General features: G+C 45.0%; 1 protein-coding gene across 2 annotated transcripts in view; it reads right to left on the reverse strand.

Moving 5' to 3' along the window:
- Positions 1–20,118, reverse strand: part of fbxo30a (F-box protein 30a) — a 31,656-nt gene extending 11,538 nt beyond the window's left edge. Inside the window, exons 1-2 of one of the 2 annotated variants that reach the window (XM_070884883.1) lie at positions 20,022–20,118; positions 4,777–6,904 (exon numbers count right to left, since the gene is read on the reverse strand). In XM_070884883.1, the coding sequence (XP_070740984.1) occupies positions 4,777–6,904; positions 20,022–20,047 (2,154 nt within the window). In that variant the 5' untranslated portion in view covers positions 20,048–20,118. Of the gene's footprint in view, positions 1–4,776; positions 6,905–9,401; positions 9,932–20,021 lie in introns of those variants that run through there. The other variant, XM_070884884.1, reaches the window with a different exon arrangement.
- Positions 20,119–20,887: the final 769 nt, after the last annotated feature.

Below are 20,887 nucleotides of genomic sequence, written 5' to 3' on the forward strand. Positions count from 1 at the left end.
AGGCAGCCATGAAGACGAGTTAAATACAGACCATTCTCGCAGGCCTGAGACTTCCTGTGGGTTAGTAGTTTGAATTGAATTCCTTGGCCATTTACCCATATTATCAAGGCACTTGGCTCAGTTGCAGCTACTTGTAGCCACGTCACCTCTGGACCCAGTGCCTGTTATGTAGCCGGCAGCAGGAGCTCATTTCTTGACCTGAATCCAGTTTTAACCCCAAGAAACCATCACAAGAGGAACAAACCCCCAAATAAAACAAGCCAATAACCTCAACAGAGCCTGGACCAATATCCTCACGCTGGGGGGGGGGGGGGGGAGGGGGCGTGGGGGGAGGGGGTTAGCTAGTGCTATTGGGGAGGGTTTAAACTAGCCTGGCATGAGGACAGGAACCTGAAACTAGATTCAGTAGGGAGGGGAGTAAAGCTGGAATTAGAAAGCAAAAATAAAGAAAGTGAGTTTGAAGGAGAGAGGAAACAAGCAGGAAAAAAGGGTAAAAAAACAAACTTAAAGACACGTTGTCTAAATGCACGTAGCATTTGTAACAAGATAGGTGAGTTGACGGCACAAATTCAGACAAATGGGTTTGATCTGAAAGCCATTACAGAGACATGGTTGCAAGGTGACCAGGACTGGGAATTAAATATTCAGGGATACTTGACAATCTGGAAAGACAGACAGACAGGAAAAGGAGGTGGGGTAGCTCTATTGATAAAGGATGGAATCACTGCAATAGTGAGAAATGATATTAGCTCAAATGATCAGGATGTTGAAACAGTTTAGGTTGAGATAAGGAATAATAAGGGGAAAAACTCACAGGGAGCCAATAGATTACACCCACCAAACAGTAGCATCTCTGTTGGTCAGAGTATAAACCAGGAAATAGTGGGGGCTTGTAAAAAGGGAACAGCAATAATCATGGGTGATTTTAATTTCCATATTGATTGGACAAATCAAATTGGTCAGGGTAGCCTTGAGGAAGAGTTCATAGAGTGCGTAAGAGACGGGTGACTTGAGCAGTATGTAACGGAACCAACCAGGGGCAGGCTATCTTAGATCTGGTCTTGTGTAATGAGACAGGATTAATAAACAATCTCCTAGTAAAGGATCCCCTCGGAATGAGTGATCATAGCATGATTGAATTTCAAATTCAGATGGAGGGTGAGAAAGTTGGATCTCTAACCAGCATACTAAGCTTAAATAAAGGAGGCTATGGAGGTATGGGGGCAGAGTTGGGTAAAGTGGACTGGGAAAATAGATTAAAGTGTAGGACGGTTGATTAACAATGGTGTACATTTAAGGAGATATTTCACAATTCTCAAGAAATATATATTCCAGTGAGGAGGAAAGGATGTAAGAGAAAAGATAGCCATCCGTGGCTAACTAAAGAAATAAAGGATGGTATCCAATTAAAAACAAGGGCATACAAAGTGGCCAAAACTAGTGGGAGGACAGAAGAGTGGGAAGTTTTTAAAAGCCAGCAAAGAACGACAAAAAAAAAATGATTAAGAAAGGGAAAAAAGACTAGCGCAAAAATATAAAAACAGATAGCAAGAGTTTCTACAGGTATATAAAAAGGAAATGGGTGGCTAAAGTAAATGTTGGTCCATTAGAGGACGAGACCGGGGAATTAGTAATGGGGAACATGGAGATGGCAGAAACTCTGAACAAATATTTTGTATCAGTCTTTACGGTAGTCGACCCTAACAATATTTCGACAGCGGATAGTCTAGGGGCTATAGGGGGGAGGAAAATCACTATCACTAAGGAGGTGGTACTCAGTAAGATAATGGGACTAAAGGCAGATAAATCCCCTGGACCTGATGGCTTGCATCCTAGGGTCTTAAGAGAAGTAGTGGCAGGGATTGTGGATACATTGGTTGTAATTTACCAAAATTCCCTGGATTCTGGGGAGGTCCCAGCAGATTGGAAAACTGCAAATGTAACACCCCTATTTAAAAAAGGAGGCAGACAAAAAGCAGGAAACTATAGGCCAGTTAGCCTAACATCTGTGGTTGGGAAAATGTTGGGGGTCCATTATTAAAAGCAGTAGCAGGACATATGGAAAAGCAAAATTCGGTCAGGCAGAGTCAGTATGGATTTATAAAAGTCATGTTTGACAAATTTGCTGGAGTTCTTTGAGGATGTAACGAACAGGGTGGATAAAGGGGAACCAGTGGATGTGGTGTATTTGGACTTCCAGATGGCATTTGACAAGGTGCCACATAAAAGGTTACTGCACAAGATAAAAGTTCACGGGGTTGGGGGTAATATATTAGCATGGATAGAGGATTGGCTAACTTAACAGAGAACAGAGAGTCAGGATTAATGGTTCATTTTCTGGCTGGCAACCAGTGGGGTGCCGCAGGGATCAGTGCTGGGATCCCAACTATTTACAAACTATATTAACAACTTGGAAGAAGGGACTGAGTGTAACGTAGCCAAGTTTGCTGATGATACAAAGATGGGAGGAAAAGCAATGTGTGAGGACACAAAAAACCTGCAAAAGGACAGACAGGCTAAGTGAGTGGGCAAAAATTTGGCAGATGGCGTATGATGTTGGAAAGTGTGAGGTCATGCACTTTGGTAGAAAAAAAATCGAAGAGCATGTTATTATTTAAATGGAGAAAGATTGCAAAGTGCTGCAGTACAGCGGGACCTGGGGGTACTTATGCATGAAACACAAAAGGATTGTATGCAGGTACAGCAAGTGATCAGGAAGGCCAATGGTATCTTGGCCTTTATTGCAAAGGGGATAGAGTATAAAAGCAGGGAAGTCTCACCACAGTCATATAAGGTATTGGTGAGGCCACACCTGGAATACTGGCTGCAGTTTTGGTTTCCATATTTAAGAAAGGATATACTTGCTTTGGAAGCAGTTCAGAGAAGGTTCACTAGGTTGATTCTGGGGATGAGGGAGTTGACATGAGGAAAGGTTAAGCCTCTACTCATTGGAATTCAGAAGAATGAGAGGTGATCTTATCAAAACGTATAAGATTATGAGGGGGCTTGACAAGGTGGATGCAGAGAGGATGTTTCCACTGATGGGGCAGACTAGAACTAGAGGGCATGATCTTAGAATAAGGGACCACCCATTTAAAACAGAGATGAGGAGAAATTTCTTCTCTCTGAGGGTTATAAATCTGTAGAATTTGCTGCCTCAGAGAGTTGTGGAAGCTGGGACATTGAATAAATTTAAGACAGAAATAGTTTAAAAAAAAAAACGATATGGGGATAAGGGGTCATGGGGAGCCGAGTCCATGATCAGATCAGCCATGATTTTATTGAATGGCGGAGCAGGCTCGAGGGGCCGTATGGCCTACACCTGTTCCTATTTCTTATGTTCATTTTTGTCTCACCACCTTGTGAGCCACAGCCTACTTGGGGCGAGACTTCATGTTCCCTTTAGCAAGGAATACTTTATATTATTTGTTAAGTCATATCTTAGTGTCTCGCCCCTCCCCATCCTTCAGCCTTACAACCCTGCGAGATCTCTGCACCTATCCAATTCTGGCCTCAGGTATCCCCGATTTTCATCGCTACACCACTGGCGGCCATGCCTTTAGCTGTTTAGGCCCATGACAGTTAACCTGCCTGCCACATATTGTATTCAATTCATGTGTAATGACGTAACATTTCCACTTAAGGGTGGACTGAAGGAGTGTATGTATAACTTGTACAGTTTTCTGGAGGTGCAGGGAGTGAAGAAATTGTACGCAATCATGTATTTGTAAGAAGGATGTGGACTCCATTTAAATGTATGGTTTACTTGACCAAAAAAAAACTACCCAGTAAGCCTTGTGCATAGTAAGTGGAAACTATTGCAGCTACCAAAGAGAAACGCTTGTCCTTGGAGGCTTTAGCTGTTGACTAGATCTTATGCTGCTCTTCGCGATAAGTGCCTAGGAACCACAAAGGCCTATTCAATTCAGACTCTTCAATAAGAAAGCTATGGAACTCCAAAGTGATTATGTCTCTTACACTTAATCACTGCTATTAATTGAGTTTGCTAACACCGAATCCTGTCGGCATGTGTTAAAAGATGACATGATTGTATTTAAAACCTTGAGACAAGAGCAGATCACGTTGAGACTTGATGAAAACCCTGATTGCAAGGAAGGCCGGTACAGCATGACGCACCAAGAGTGGACGAATAGGAAAACATCGCAAGGACGGACAGAAAGGTATCAGCCCGGCCATATGACTGACCCGGGGGGTATAAAGGACGGTGAGACTAAGCAGTGGTACTGCAGCCGGATGGGTTGATTCCCCACACAGAGATCTACAAGAGCTCAACTGAACTAATCAATCGTTTGGACATGTACCAAGGAAGTGGATGTATTGTTTGCTTCCTGTTGACCAAGTAAAATAGTTGAACTGAGACTACTAGTTGTTGCGTTTTTCCTACGGGTCAACCTTTAAGCTTCTCAGTTGAAAAAGCAGAATCCTACACCTTTTAAGACGCTCCTTAAAACCAACCTGTTTCACCAAGCTTTTGGTCACCTTATTTGGCTCGATGTCAAATTCCTTTTGATAATGCTTCTGTGAAGTGCATTCGGGCATTTTACTATGTTAATGGCGCTGTAGAAATGCAAGTTGTTGTGTGTGGAAAGTCACCTGCAACTCTAATGACCGGTGATAGTTAAATGTACCCTTTACTTTAAGCCAGTTCAATTTTGTACCATCAGATCCTGATGCACATATTGTCTCTTGATGCTTCGCTTATATACACAGCAAAATGAACGGGGGAAAAAAACAGAAAGAAACAAAATCACAAACCTTGCCTTTTGTTTTCCAAGAGGTCTTTCCGTGAAGGTCTTGTCTTTTTTCCCAAAGTAGGATAACCATTCCCCGAACCTGCAGCAGGCTTGCGCATACGTCCCTCATTAAGTGTGACACTTCTGAAAACTGTGACAAACTGAACCCGTCTAGAAATCCAGCAATATGCTGCAAAATCTCAAAGGGCAGCCTGCTCAGTTGGTCAACCGCTGGTCCTAGGCCGGGTATCCGACTCTCTGAGGTATCCAGCAAAACAGACGGTATGCACGGTTGGACTCCAAAGGACTTCAGATGCCGATCGTGAATGACTCGGGAGCCCTGGGTAGAAGGGCAGAACCGTCTTTGGGAATAGGTGCAGCCATAATAGGCCAAGGGGCATCGATGTTCCAACCAGCCATTGAGGCCGGCGTGAATGTCCCCATGCACATTCTTAAAGTGAGAAGGGAACTCATCTCTCCTGAAGAACTGTCCGCACACAAAAGTGAACATTGACCGTTGCTTTGTTTGGTGTCTGGTCACACACTCCAGGACCAAGTCCAGCCCAAGTGTTTGGAAAGGGCTTGGATTCGACAGTTGAGGGTTTGCGTGGTCACAAGCGGACGCAGAGGCAATCTCTCCGACCGTGGTATTGGTAGCTAATATGGCCGCTGGGAACGAGAAAGTCTGCGTGCCCAAATCGACATGGTTTCCATCAACACTGCGACTGTCTGAAATCCCTCTGCCACTGGGAGAGTCTCCTAAACAGAACAATAAAGCGGCTGTGATCAGATCGATTCCCTGTAATTCCAGAGGGTCGTCATCTACCTCCAGATCGGACGTATCAACTGCTTTGCTTTCCATTTTTTTCCTATACCAATTCAAATCCGCAAGATACGGCCTACGCCCATTGTGCCCTTCGAGCAGTTTGAAAGTGGCAACGTTCTTCAGTGCTTGGCGCTCAGCGGGTCTGTTTGCTAACTTTCTCACTCCACAAGGTTCGGAAGGCAAGGAGCAGTCCTGAAAACGATCCGGGTGTAACAAACTTTCCACGGTGAGCAGCTGAGCAAACACAGGCAAAAAGTGACCAGGCTCCGATGAACTCCCGTCACAATCCATGTCATTTTCATGGCACGAGCCATTCATCGCCTCTTCCACTTGCTGATCACAATCGTATGAATCCATTCCCTCCTGATCCAATGCGTAAGTGTTCACATCTGCTTCATGGAAACCATTACATAAGGCACTTGTCTTTAGATGAATGCACCTATCGGCGCCATCAGTCGCTTCAGTTACCATTCCCGACAATGCATGAAACCCATTTTCCTCCACACACAAGTTCCAATCCCTCCAAGGCGGGCCACCATGATCTGCACCACCAACCGCTCCTCCTTCTGTCACACTTTTGCAGGGATCGTCGCTGACTTCTGCAAAGTGCGGTCCTTTAGACAGATCCTCCTCGGCAACCTGCACACTTCCATTCCTTTCAGATCGCATCTCGGGCAACCTCTCATTCGCCAGCTCTGGGTCTTTCGTGGCATTGTTCAAGAGGTCAAGGGCCACCGCTAAAGTTCTGGTCGTTTCAACCGTGGCTCTGTACAGTTCACTGTAGGCCTCTTCGTTCACAGACAGCAAACCGCTGGAAGGGGATTCATCCGATGCTCCCAAAGCGCCGGGGATTTGCTCTGCATTTCTGAACTGCTTGGCAGCTGAATTTGAAGCGGTGGTTACGACTTTGAGCGATTCGAGCAACATCCGCTGATCCTGAAGGGCTAAAGCCATGTCCAACTGCTCTACCCCATCACCGTCTTTGCTCAAGCTTTCGTAAGACTTGCGGTCTGCGTAGCTCACAGGCCAGCGATTCCATTCCATTGTGCAGCATACCACACTGGCAGGGCAAAGCTCCAGGTGGTCAGCAATCTTGTTCCGCGCGATGACAAATGGGCACCCGAACTCGCTGTTGAGACATGCCACTCTCTCCAGGGGGCACAGCAGGCGATGTTCAGCTGCTTTGCACGAATGGAAGACAGCTCCACACACCAAGGGGCAGCCAATCAGATCACAGGACACATTCGTCTCCGGCCTGACCATGCATCGCCGGCTCACACAGTTTAAGCAGTGCAGATGTTGCTCCATTGTGGCCTGTCCAGCCCTGTGTGTAGAAGTTCAATTAAACAAATGTTAATACTACAGATCGAAAAAGGCATTATTAAAACTGTTTTGGCAGGAACATAGGAATAGAAAGCAGCCATTCAACCCCTCAAGCCTGTTACAAAGGAACAGAAGGAGGTCATTCAGCCCCTTGAGCCCATTACAAAGGAACAGTAGGAGACCATTCTGCCCCTCAAGCAAAGGTTTGCCAACCCTGGTTGAATGTATTCCTAGAGATGTCGTCACATTACCTCCTGCCTCCGACCACTCTATTCATTGAATATATTTAAGGTGAGGATAAGATAGATTTTTGAATGATAAGGGAGTCAAGGGTTATGGCGAGTGAGCAGGGAAGTGATCTTACTGAATGGCGGAGCAGGCTCGAGGGGCCAAATGGCCTACTCCTGCTCCTATTTCTTATGTTCTATGTTCTTATGGTTATCTGTCCTATTATCTTATGTGGCTCAGTGTCAAGTTTTGTCTGACAACGCTCCTGTGAAGTGCCTTGGGATGTTTTTACTACTTTAAGGAGCTATATAAATGCAAGTTATTGTCTGCAACAGGAGATTGAACTGGCAAAAAAAACTAGCATTGATCCCAATCATGGAGCCTCAGCTCTAATATTTAATGTTTATCCCACCACATTGCGTCAACTTGTGAATATTTCTACCATATCAACATCACAATGAAAATATCCTCACATACATTGTAGTCTGGGCAACTAGCTGTGTAGATGGCTTTGGGAGGGAAGAATTGTCAACATTTCATATTCAGTCACTAAAAGTGTTGATGTCTGCTCTGTAGAAATTCTGCTGGCATTTGTGTTGTTCCTCAGCAGAAGATTTTGTTTCCCCTTCTTCCTCCACTGTGTTATTTACATTTGCATTGTTACTTCCAAATCTGGGTTGTGCCAAGAGGATATTTTGAGCAGTATGAGGGTGAAGTACTAAGACCCATATATGATACACATGTTACATAATAATCAAGCCCACATATAATAACCACCCCCATTTAATACTGACCCCTTCATATAATACAACCCATGTAATATTCACAGTTCGTAGTAAATCCCCTGGAAGCTAAACATTCACTTCAGGTTTCTAATTAGAAGTTGCCTAGAAAGAAAGATTATGTCAATAAGAAGTAAACCATGTGCCATGTTCCTTTTTGTGGGCTGATTTATTATCTTTTCCTGCGTTTCCAGGAAAGAATTGAGATTGAGTTAAATGGAATTTGCTTTGACTGCTACTCTGTATGTTCACTTGCTGGCTGTGAAAATAAAGCAACTGGCCTCATCTCGCCAAGTGTTTCAGTCCACCTTCAAAAAGAACGGAGAAGCAAAAAACAAGTTCAAGTAACTTCCGCAAGGGTTCTTCTCTCGGTCTCCCTGCCTGGTGGAAACACCAGAGATGTTAGAGCAGGACATCGTGAAGTCCTACCTCATAGTAGCCAGTTCAGATCACAAAGAGTCTGTTTTACACCCCCTGGGCTATGCTAACATATATTTGGAAATTGGGCAGTTAATCTCCACACCTCTGGACACCAGACATTCAGACCGCTTACAGAAATCACCACTTCACCTGAAAGAATATCTAAGGCAAACCTGAAACTTGTAAAACTCCCCCATACAACTCACTTCCCCACCGCCCCCCGCCCACCTCTAAATAATACTTGCAGGTCCATACAAGACTCAACCGCTAGATTTTATATTTCTAGAGAAGGTGGTGATGGGCCTTCGTGATTGTACTCCCACAATAACGTCAGGTAGCAAATTCCACTGATTGTCATATTTGTTACATTTATCATTCATTGTCACTCAAACAGTGATAAAGGTCTACTCCAGGATGGAATGCATCTTGCAGGTGGCAGTGTTCAGATAATACACCTTGTATTATACTCACACCACATACAATATTACACCTCTTCTATATTACTCTTATATAATATGCATCCTTCTATGCTACCATACCATATAACTCAAATAATACCTACATAAAATCCAAATATCTCTATATAACCATAACAATACTAATCCTACAAAACCCTCATAATACCCACACCATAGAAGAATGAGGAACAGGAGCCCCTCGAGCCTGCTCCGTCATGGCTGATCTTTGACCTCAATTCCACTTTCTCGCCTGATATATATATCCCTTAATTCTCCTAGAGTCCAAAAATCTGTATCAGCCTTGAATATACTCAATGATTCAGCATCCACAGTCTTTTGGGGTAGAGAATGCCAAAGATTCAGAACCCTCTGAGCAACGAAATTCCTCGTTGTCTCAGTCATAAATGGCACGACCCTTTATCCTGAGATTGTGCCTCCTAGTTCTAGACTCTCCAGCTAGGAGAGACCACCTCTCAGCATCTACCTTCTCAACCCCCCTCAGAATCTTATATGTTTCATAAGATCATCCCTCATTCTTCTAAATGCAATAGATTATCCCAATCTACTCATAACCCTCATAACACATAATACCGTCATATAATATACTTGCATTGGAGGCTGTTCAGAGAAGGTTCACTTGGTTGATTCCGGAGATGTGGGGGTTGACTTATGGGGATAGGTTGAGTAGGTTGTATCTATACACATTGGAGTTCAGAAGAATGAGAGGTGATCTTTTGAAACTTATTAATGAGGATGTTCGACAAGGTGGATGCAGAGAGGATATTTCCACTCATTGGGGAAACTAAAATTAGGGGACATATTCTCAGAATAAGGGGCTGCCCATTTAAAACTGAGATGAGGATAAATTTCTTCTCTCAGAGGGTTGTAAATCTATGGAATTCTCTGCCCAAGGGAGCTGTGGATGCTGGATCATGGAATATATTTAAGGCAGAGAGAGTCAGATTTTTGACTGATAAGGGAGTAAAAGGTTATGGGGAGCGGACAGGGAAGTGGAGCTGAGTCCATGATCAGATCAGCCATGATCTTATTGAATGGAGGAGCAGGCTCGGGGGGTCAAATGGGCTACTCCTGCTCCTATTGCTTATGTTCTTATAATTTACCCCATATAATATCCCTCATAATACCCACCTCATATAATACCCCAATAATACTCACCCATAAAATACCCTCCATAATACTCAGCCCAGAAATACCCCCATAATACTCAGCCCATATACCACTATATTACACACCACATATAATTCTCCCATAATACTTACCCCATAATACCCACCCCCATAATACTCACCATATAATACCTCCAATAAAATTCACCCCATATACCACCCATAATATGCACCCCATATAAAACCCCCATAAAACTCACCACATATAATACCTCCAATAAAATTCGCCCCATATACCACCCATAATACTTATCCCATATAATACCCCATAATAGCAATCCCACATAATACTCAGCCCCCATGATCCACATAATACTCACCACATATAATACCCCCCATAAAACTCACCACATATAATACCCCCATTAAACTCACCCCATATACTGCCATATTAAACACCCCATATAATACCCGCAATAACTCACCCACTATAATATCCCATAATACTCACCCCATATAATACCCCCATAATACTCACCCTGTATAATATCCCCCATAATACTCACCCCATCTAATATCCCCCATAAAACTCACGCTATATAATATCCCTCATGATACTCACTCCGTATAATACCCCCATAATACTCACCCATATAATACCCCCATAATATTCACCCCATGTAATATTCACCCCATACAAAAATCCCATAATACTCACCCCATCTAATAACGCCCATAATATTCACTCCATATAATACCCAATAATACTGACCCCATATAATACCTCCATAATAATCACCCTTAATACTCACCCCATATAAAACCCCCATAATACTCACCCCATCTAATACCCCAATACACATCCCATATAACACCCACATAATATTCACCCCATATAATATCCCCATAATACTCACCCCATCTAATACCCCCCATATTACACACCCCACATAATACCCCCATAATATTCACCACATATAATACCCCTATAATACCCCTCTAATACTCACCCCATCTAAATCCCCCATAATACTCACCCCATATAACCCCACAATACACACCCCATATAATATCCATATAATACTCACCCTATATAACACCACCAAAATACTCACCCCTTATAATACCTCCCCGCATATAATACTCACCCCACATAAAACTCACCCCACATAAAACTCACCCCATAGAATACCGCCCATAATACTCACCCCATCTAATACCCCCATATTACACACCCCATATGACTCAGCCCTATGACCCCCAAAATACTCACCCTATATAATACGACACATAAAACTCACCCCATAAAACTCACCCCATTTAATACCCCCATAATTCTCACCACAGAAAATAGCCCCCCATAATACTCACAGCATATAGTACCATCATAATACTCTCAGCATATAAAACCCCCATCATACTCACCCCATAATACTCAGCCCCATGACACCATAATACTCACCCCACATAATACTTAGCCCACATAATACCTCTATAATATTCACCCCATTTAATACCCCCCCCATAATACTCACCCCATATAATAGCCCCATAATACTCAGCCCCGATTACCCCTATAATACTCACCCCATATAATAATCCCGCATAATACTCACCCCATATAATACCCTGCATAATACACCCATAATGCTCATCCCAAAATACTCAGTTCCTATGACCCCATAATACCCTCCATAAAACTCACCCCATATAATACCCCCAGAATACTCACCCCATATAATAACCCCATAATACTCACCCCATGTAATAACCCCATAATACTCACCCCATGTAATACTCAGCCCTGATGATTGCATAATACTTACCCCACATAATACATCCATAATGCTCATCCCATAATACTCAGTTCCTATGACCAATACTCACCTCAGATAATAATCCTGTAATACTCACCCCATCGAATACCCCCCATATTACACACCTCATACAATACCCCAATAATACTCACCCCATATAATACCCCAGAATACTCAGCCCCTTTGACCTCCATACTACTCACCCCATATAATACCCCCCATAAAACTCACCCCATATAATATCCCCATAATATTTATCCCATATAGTACACCCCATAATACTCATCCCATAATACCCCCGTAATACTCACCCCATATAATTCCCCCAGAATACTCACCCCTTATAATACCTACAAGCTGAGCTTAGGGAGCTAGGAGTTAAATTAAAATGCAGGACCTCAAAAGTAGTAATCTCAGGATTGCTACCAGTGCTACGTGCTAGTCAGAGTGGGAATGGCAGAATGGCTCAGATGAATACGTAGCTTGAGGAGTAGTGCAGGGCGGAGGGATTCAAATTCCTGGGTCATTGGAACCGGTTCTCAGGGAGGTGGGACCAGTACAAACCGGATGGTCTGCACCTAGGCAGGACCGGAACCAATGTCCGAGGTGGAGTGTTTGCTACTGCTATTGGGGAAGGGTTAAACTAATATGGCAGGGGGATGGGAACCTATGCAGGGAGACAGAGGGAAGTAAAATGGGGGTAGAAGCAAAAGATAGAAAGAAGAAAAGTAAAAGTGGAGGGCAGAGAAACCTAAGGCAAAAATCAAAAAGGGCCACATTACAGCAAAATTCTAAAGGGACAAAGTGTGTTAAAAAGACAAGCCTGAAGGCTCTGTGCCTCAATGCGAGGAGTATTTGTAATAAGGTGGACGAATTAACTGCACAGGCAGCTATTATCGAATATGATATAATTGGGATTATGGAGACATGGCTCCAGGGTGACCTACGCTGGGAACTCAACATCCAGGGGTATTCAACATTCAGGTAGGATAGACAGAAAGGAAAAGGAGGTGGGGTAGCGTTGCTGGTTAAAGAGGAAATTAATGCAATAGTAAGGAAGGACATTAGCTTGAATGATGTGGAATCTGTATGGGTAGAGCTGCGGAATACCAAAGGGCAGAAAACGCTAGTGGGAGTTGTGTACAGACCACTATACAGTAGTAGTGAGGTTGGGGACAGCATCAAACAAGAAATTAGGGATGCATGCAATAAAGGTACAGCAGTTATCATGGGCGACTTTAATTTACATATAGATTGGGCTAACCAAACTGGTAGCAATACAGTGGAGGAGGATTTCCTGGAGTGCATTCGGGATGGTTTTCTACACCAATATGTCAAGGAACTAACTAGAGGCCTGGCCATCCTAGAGTGGGTGATGTGTAATGAGAAAGAACTAATTAGCAATCTTGTTGTGCGAGGCCCCTTGGGGGAAGAGTGACCATAATATGGTAGAATTCTTTATTAAGATGGAGAGTGACACAGTTAATTTAGAGACTAGGATCTTGAACTTAAGGAAAAGTAACTTTGATGGTATGAGACGTGAATTGGCTAGAATAGACTGGAAAATGATACTTGAAGGGTTCATGGTGGATAGACAATGGCAAACATTTAAAGATTCCATCGATGAACTTCAACAATTGTATATCCCTGTCTGGAGTAAAAACAAAACAGGGAAGGTGGCTCAACCATGGCCAACAAGGGAAATTAGGGATAGTGTTAAATCCAAGGAAGAGGCATATAAATTGGCCAGAAAAAGCAGCAAACCTGAGGACTGGGAGAAATTTAGAATTCAGCAGAGGAGGACAGAGGGTTTAATTAGGAGGGGAAAATAGAGTATGAGAGGAAGCTTGCTGGGAACATAAAAACTGACTGCAAAAGCTTCGATAGATATGTGAAGAGAAAAAGATTAGTGAAGACAAACGTAGGTCCCTTGCAGTCAGAATCAGGTGACTTTATAATGCGGAACAAAGAAATGGCAGATCAATTGAACAAATACTTTGGTTCTGTCTTCACGAAGGAAGACACATATAACCTTCCGGAAATACTAGGGGACCGAGGGTCGAGCGAGTAGGAGGAACTGAAGGAAATCCTTACTAGTCAGGAAATAGCTAATGTAACACCACTTTTTAAAAAGGGAGGGAGAGAGAAAGCGGGTAATTATAGACCGGTTAGCCTGACATCAAGTAGTGGGGAAAATGTTAGAATCAATTATTAAGGATGAAATAGCAGTGCATTTGGAAAGCAATGACAGGATCGGTCCAAGTCAGCATGGATTTATGAAAGGGAAATCATGCTTGACAAATCTTCTAAAATGTTTTGAAGATTTAGCAGGTAGAGTGGACAAGGGAGAACCAGTGGATGTGGTGGAAATGAACTTTCAAAAGGCTTTTGACAAGGTCCCACATAAGAGATTTGTGTGCAAAATTAAAGCACATGGTATTGGGGGTAATGTATTGACGTGGATAGAGAACTGGTTGGCAGACAGTAAGCAGAGAGTAGGGATAAATGGGTCCTTGTCAGAATGGCAGGCAGTGACTAGTGGGGTGCCGCAGGGCTCAGTGCTGGGACCCCAGCTATTTACAATATGCATCAATGATTTAGATGAAGGAATTGAGTGTAATATCTCCAAGTTTGCAGATGACACTAAACTGGGTGGCGGTGTGAGCTGTGAGGAGGATGCCAAGAGGCTGCAGGGTGACTTGGGTGAGTGGGCAAATGCATGGCAGATGCAGTATAATGTCGATAAATGTGAGGTTATCCACTTTAGTGGCAAAAACATGAAGGCAGATTATTATCTGAATAGCGGCAGATTAGGAAAAGGGGAGGTGCAACAAGACCTGGGTGTCATGGTACATCAATCATTGAAAGTTGGCATGCAGTACAGCAGGCGAAGGCGGCAAGTGGCATGTTGGCCTTCACAGCTAGGGGATTTGGGTATAGGAGCAGGGAGGTCTTAGTGCAATTGTACAGGGCCTTGGTGAGGCCTCACCTGGAATATTGTGTTCAGTTTTGGTCCCCTGATCTGAGGAAGGAAGTTCTTGCTATTGAGGGAGTGCTGCGAAGGTTTACCAGACTGATTCCCAGGATGGCAGGACTGACATATGAGAGGCTGGATCGACTGGGCCTGCATTCACTGGAGTTTAGGGAATGAGGGGGGATGTCATAGGAACATATAAAATTCTGACGAAACTGGACAGGTTAGATGCAGGAAGAATGTTCCCGATGTTGTGAAAGTTCAGAATTAGGGGTTACAATCTAAGGAGAAGGGGTAAGCCATTTAGGACCGAGATGAGGAGAAACTTCTTCACTCACAGTTGTTAACCTGTGGAATTCTCTACCGCCAGAGAGTTGTTAATGCCACTTCGTTAGATCTATTCAAGAGGGAGTTAGATATGGGCCTGACAGCTAAAGGGATCAAGGGGTATGGAGAGAAAGCAGGAAAGGGGTACTGAGGTGAATGATCAGCCATGATCTTGTTGAGTGGTGGTGCAGGTTCGAAGGGCCGAATGGCCTACTCCTGCACCTATTTTCTATGTTTCCAACCCCCATATTACACACTCCATATAAAATCCCCATTACACTCAGCCCCAATAACCCCAATAATACTCATCCCTTACAATACCCCCATGATATTCACCCCATATACCCATATAATATTCACTGCATATAATACCCCCCATAATACTCACCCCATATACCGCCATATTCCCGTATAATATTCTCCCCATATAATACCTCCATATTATATTCACCCATATAATAGCCCCACGACCCCATAATACTCACCCCATTTAATACCCCCCATAATACTCAACCCATATAATATCCCCCATGTAATACTCCACAATACTCAGCCCCTATGACCCCCATAATACTCACCTCATAATACCCCACATAAAACTCGCCCATATAATACCCCACACGTAAAACTCACCCCATATAATACCCCCCATAATACTGACAGCATATAATACCCATCATAATACGCACAGCATATAATACCCCCATCATACTCATCCCTTATGACACCATAATACTCACCCCATATCATACCCCTATAATATCCCCATAATACTCACCCCATATAGGTATCAATGACATAGGTAAAAAATGGGATGAGGTCCTACGAGATGAATTTAAGGAGTTCGGAGTTAAATTAAAAAGTAGAACCTCAAATGTAGTAATCTCAGGATTGCTACCAGTGCCACATGCTAGTCAGAGTAGGAATCGCAGAATAGCTCAGATGAATACATGGCTTGAGGAGTGGTGCAGAAGGGAGGGATTCAAATTCCTGGGACATTGGAACTGGTTTTGGGGAAGGTGGGACCAGTACAAACCGGACGGTCTGCACCTGGGCAGGACTGGAACCAATGTCCGAGGGGGAGTGTTTGCTAGTGCTGTTGGGGAGGATTTAAACTAATATGGCAGGGGGATGGGAACCTATGCAGGGAGACAAGAGGGAAATAAAATGAAGTCAAAATGCAAAATATATAAAGGAGAATAGTAAAAGTGGAGGGCAGAGAAGCCCAAGGCAAATAACAAAAAGGGCCACATTACAGCAAAATTCTAAAGGGGCAAAGTGTGCCTCAACGCAAGGAGCATTCGGAATAAGGTGGACGAATTAACTGCGCAGATAGCAGTTAACGGATACAATGTGATTGGCATCACGGAGACATGGCTCCAGGGTGACCAAGGCTGGGAACTCAACATCCAAGAGTATTCAGCATTTAGGAAGGATAGACAGAAAGGAAAAGGAGGCGGGGTGGCGTTGCTGGTTAAAGAAGAAATCAATGCAATTGTAAGGAAAGACATTAGCCTGGATGATGTGGAATTGGTATGGGTGGAGCTGCGGAATTCCAAAGGGCAGAAAACGCTAGTGGGAGTTGTGTATAGACCACCAAATAATAGTAGTGAGGTTGGGGACAGCATCAAACAAGAAATAAGTGATGTGTGCAATAAAGGTAGAGCAGTTATCATGGGCGACTTTAATCTACATATTGATTGGGCTAACCCATCTGGTAGCAATGCAGTGGAGGAGGATTTCCTGGAGTGTATTAGGGATGGTTTTCTAGACCAATATGTCGAGGAACCAACCAGGGAGCTGGCCATCCTAGACTGGGTGATGTGTGATGAGAAGGGACTAATTAGCAATTTTGTTGTGCGAGGCCCCTTGGGGAAAAGTGACCATAATATGGTAGAATTCCTTATTAAGATGGAGAGTGACAAAGTTAATTTGGAAACTAGGGTCCTGAACTTAAAGAAAGGTAACTTCGATGGTATGAGGCGTGAATTGGCTAGAATAGACTGGCAAAGGATACTCAAAGGGTTGACAGTGGATAAGCAGTGGCAAACATTTAAAGATCACATGGATGAACTTCAGCAATTGTTCATCCCTGTCTGGAGTAAAAATAAAACTGGGAAAGTGGCTCAACCATGGCTAACAAAGGAAATTAAGGATAGTGTTAAAACCAAGGAAGAGGCATATAAATTGGCTAGAAAAAGCAACAAACCTGAGGACTGGGAGAAATTTAGAATTCAACAGAGGAGGACTAAGGGTTTAATTAGGAGGGGGAAAATAGAGTACGAGGGAAAGCTTGCAGGGAATATAAAAACTGACTGCAAAAGCTTCTATAAATATGTGAAGAGAAAAAGATTAGTAAAGACAAACGTAGGTCCCTTGCAGTTGGATTCAGGTGAATTTATAATGGGGAACAAAGAAATGGCAGACCAATTGAACCAATACTTCGGTTCTGTCTTCACGAAGATACAAATAACCTTCCGAAAGTACTAGGGGACAGTGGGTTTAGTGAGAAGGAGAAACTGAAGGATATCCTTATTTACGGTAAATTGATGGGCTTGAAGGCCGATAATCCCCGGGGCCTGATAGTCTGCATCCCAGAGTACTCAAGGAAGTGGCCCTAGAAATAGTGGATGCATTGGTGATCATTTTCCAACAGTCTATCGACTCTGGATCAGTTCCTATGGACTGGAGGGTACCTAATGTAACACCACTTTTTAAAAAAAGGATGGAGAGAAAACGGGTAATTATAGACTGGTTAGACTGACATCAGTAGTGGGGAAAATGTTGGAATCAATCATTACGGATGAAATAACAGCGCCAAGTCAGCATGGATTTATGAAAGGGAAATCATGCTTGATGAATCTTCTGGAATTTTTTTGAGGATGTAACTAGCAGAGTGGAAAAGGGAGAACCAGTGGATGTGGTGTATTTGGACTTTCAAAAAGGCTTTTGACAAGGTCCCGCACAAGAGATTGGTGTGCAAAATCAAAGCACATGGTATTGGGGGTAATATACTGACGTGGATAGAGAACTGGTTGGCAGACAGGAAGCAGAGAGTCGGGATAAATGGGTCCTTTTCAGAATGGTAGGCAGTGACTAGTGGAGTGCCGCAGGGCTCAGTGCTGGGACCCCAGCTCTTTACAATGTACATTAACGATTTAGATGAAGGAGTAGAGTGTAATATCTCCAAGTTTGCAGATGACTCTAAATTGGGTGGCGGTGTGAGCTGGGAGGAGGACACTAAGTGGCTGCAGAGTGACATGGACAGGTTAGGCGAGTGGGCAAATACATGGCAGATGCAGTATAATGTGGATAAATGTGAGGTTATCCATTTTGGTGGCAAAAACACGAATGCAGAATATTATCTGAATGGCGGAAGACTAGGAAAAGGGGAGGTGCAACGAGACCTGGGTGTCATGGTTCATCAGTCACTGAAAGTGGGCACGCAGGTACAGTAGGCGGTAAAGAAGGCAAATGGTATTTTGGCCTTCATAGCTAGGGGATTTGAATATTGAAGCAGGGAGGTCATAATGCAGCTGTACAGGGCCTTAGTGAGGCCTCACCTGGAATATTGTGTTCAGTTTTGGTCTCCTAGTCTGAGGAAGGACGTTCTTGTTATTGAAGGAGTACAGCGAAGGTTGACCAGACTGATTCCAGGGATGGCTGGACTGTCATATGAGGCGAGACTGGATCAACTGGGCCTTTATTCACTGGAGTTTAGAAGAATGAGAGGGGATCTCATAGAAACATATAAAATTCTGACAGGACTGGACAGGATAGATGCGGGAAGAATGTTCCCGATGTTGGGGAAGTCCAGAACCAGGGGACATAGTCTTAGGATAAGGGGTAGGCCATTTAGGACTGAGATGAGGAGAAACTTCTTCACTCAGCGTTGTTAACCTGTGGAATTCCCTGCCGCAGAGTTGTTGTTGATGCCAGTTCACTGGATATATTCAAGAGTTAGATATGGATGGCCCTTATGGTTAAGAGGATCAAGGGGTATGGAGAAAGCAGGAAAGGGGTACTGAAGGAATGATCAGCCATGATCTTATTGAATGGCAGTGCAGGCTCCTGCACCTATTTTCTATGTTTCTATATAATAACCCCATAAAACTCTCCCCATATAATACTCATAATACACACCCCATAATACTCAACACATATAATACACTCCATAATACTCAGCCCCTATGACTCCCATAATATGCACCACGTATAATACCCCCCCATGATACTCACCCCATATAATACCCCACATAAAACTCACCTCATATAATACCCCACATAAAACTCACCTCATATAATACCCCACATAAAACTCACCCCATATAATACCCCACATAAAACTCATCCCATATAATACCCCACATAAAACTCATCCCATATAATACCCATTATAATACCCCAATTATACTCATCCCAAAATACTCAGTCCCTATGACACCATTATACTCACCCCATATAATACCCCTATAATACTAACCCCATTCAAAACCCCCATAATACTCATCTCATATATGGGTTGTCTATTATGGGGATATTATAATACCCCCATAAGGATCACCCCATAATACTCAGCTCCTATGACCCCATAATACCCTCATAAATCTCACCCCATATAATACGCCCCCTACCCCCATGTACCCATCACTCTCTAACCCCCCAACCCACACTATGGAGCTTTCTCCCGCACGAATCCCCCGGCCCGGAGCTCCATCCCCCAGACTTGGAGAGGCGCGGATTGTGCCGACCGCTGCCCTGGACCTGGGCCCGAGCTCCGCGGCCTCGATTTCACCGGCCCAGGCCTCAGCTCCCGGGAAGCCAGGGCCTCGCACTAAAGAGCAGCGTCAGGCCGCCGGGCACGGCGCCAACTAGGGCGGGGGAGGGGGAGCGCCGGCTCCCAGGGCCCAGGCCTCGCTGCCCCCGGGCTGGACCCGCGGCTCTCTCCTGCTCCCCCTGCTCCACCCGCGGCTCCTCACACTCACCCAAACCGCGATCCCCAGTTCCACATCCGCCCCAAGTTCTGCCGAGTCCCAGCACCAGGCCCGGCCTGTCTGGAGGGGAGGGGCCAATTCAGGGGCGGTGCCAGGGAGGGGGCTAGAGGATTGGTGGGTCTAGGGGAGGGGCGGGGCCATGGGATGGGCGTGTCCAGGGGAGGGGAGGGGCCATAGGATGGGCGTGCCCAGGGGAGGAGCGGGGCCAGTGCAGGGGAGGGGGCCAGTGCAGGGGAGGGGCCAGAGAGGGCACTATAGGATTGGTGGGTCCAGGGGAGGGGCGGGGCCATGTGATGGGCGTGTCCAGTGAAGGGGGGGGCCTGAGAGGGGCGGGACCAGGGGAGAGGGCTATAGGATTGGTGGGTCCAGTGGAGGGGCAGGGCCCATGGGATGGGCGTGTTCAGGGGAGGGGCCAGGGAAAGGGTGGGTCGAGGGGCCGGGGAGACCGTGGGGCCCGGGAGAGAGGAGGGGCCAGGGAGAGGAGTGATGCTGGGGAGAGGGGAGGGGCCGTGGAGAGTGGGCGGGGCCAAGGAGAGGGACCGGAGAGAGTGGGCGGGGCCAGGGAGAGGGGGCAGGGAGAGGGGAAGTGGCGAGGGTTGGGAAAATGGGTGGGGCGGGGGGAGGGGCCAGAGCGTGTGGGCGGGGCCAGGGAGAATGGCCGGAGAGAGTAGGCAGGGCCAGGGAGGTGAGGCTGGGGAGAGTGGGCAGGGCCTGGGAGAAGGTCGAGCAGGGGCAGTGGCTTGGGCTGGGGAGAGCGGAAGTGGCAGGGACAGGGAAAAGGGGCAGGACCAGGTTGAGAAGGCAGGGCAAATCTGCTGCTGAAACCCTCATCCATGCCTTTTTTATCTCTAGACTTG

The sequence above is a fragment of the Pristiophorus japonicus genome, chromosome 7 (genome assembly GCF_044704955.1).
Source record: "Pristiophorus japonicus isolate sPriJap1 chromosome 7, sPriJap1.hap1, whole genome shotgun sequence".
In the NCBI taxonomy this organism is placed as follows: domain Eukaryota; kingdom Metazoa; phylum Chordata; class Chondrichthyes; family Pristiophoridae; genus Pristiophorus; species Pristiophorus japonicus.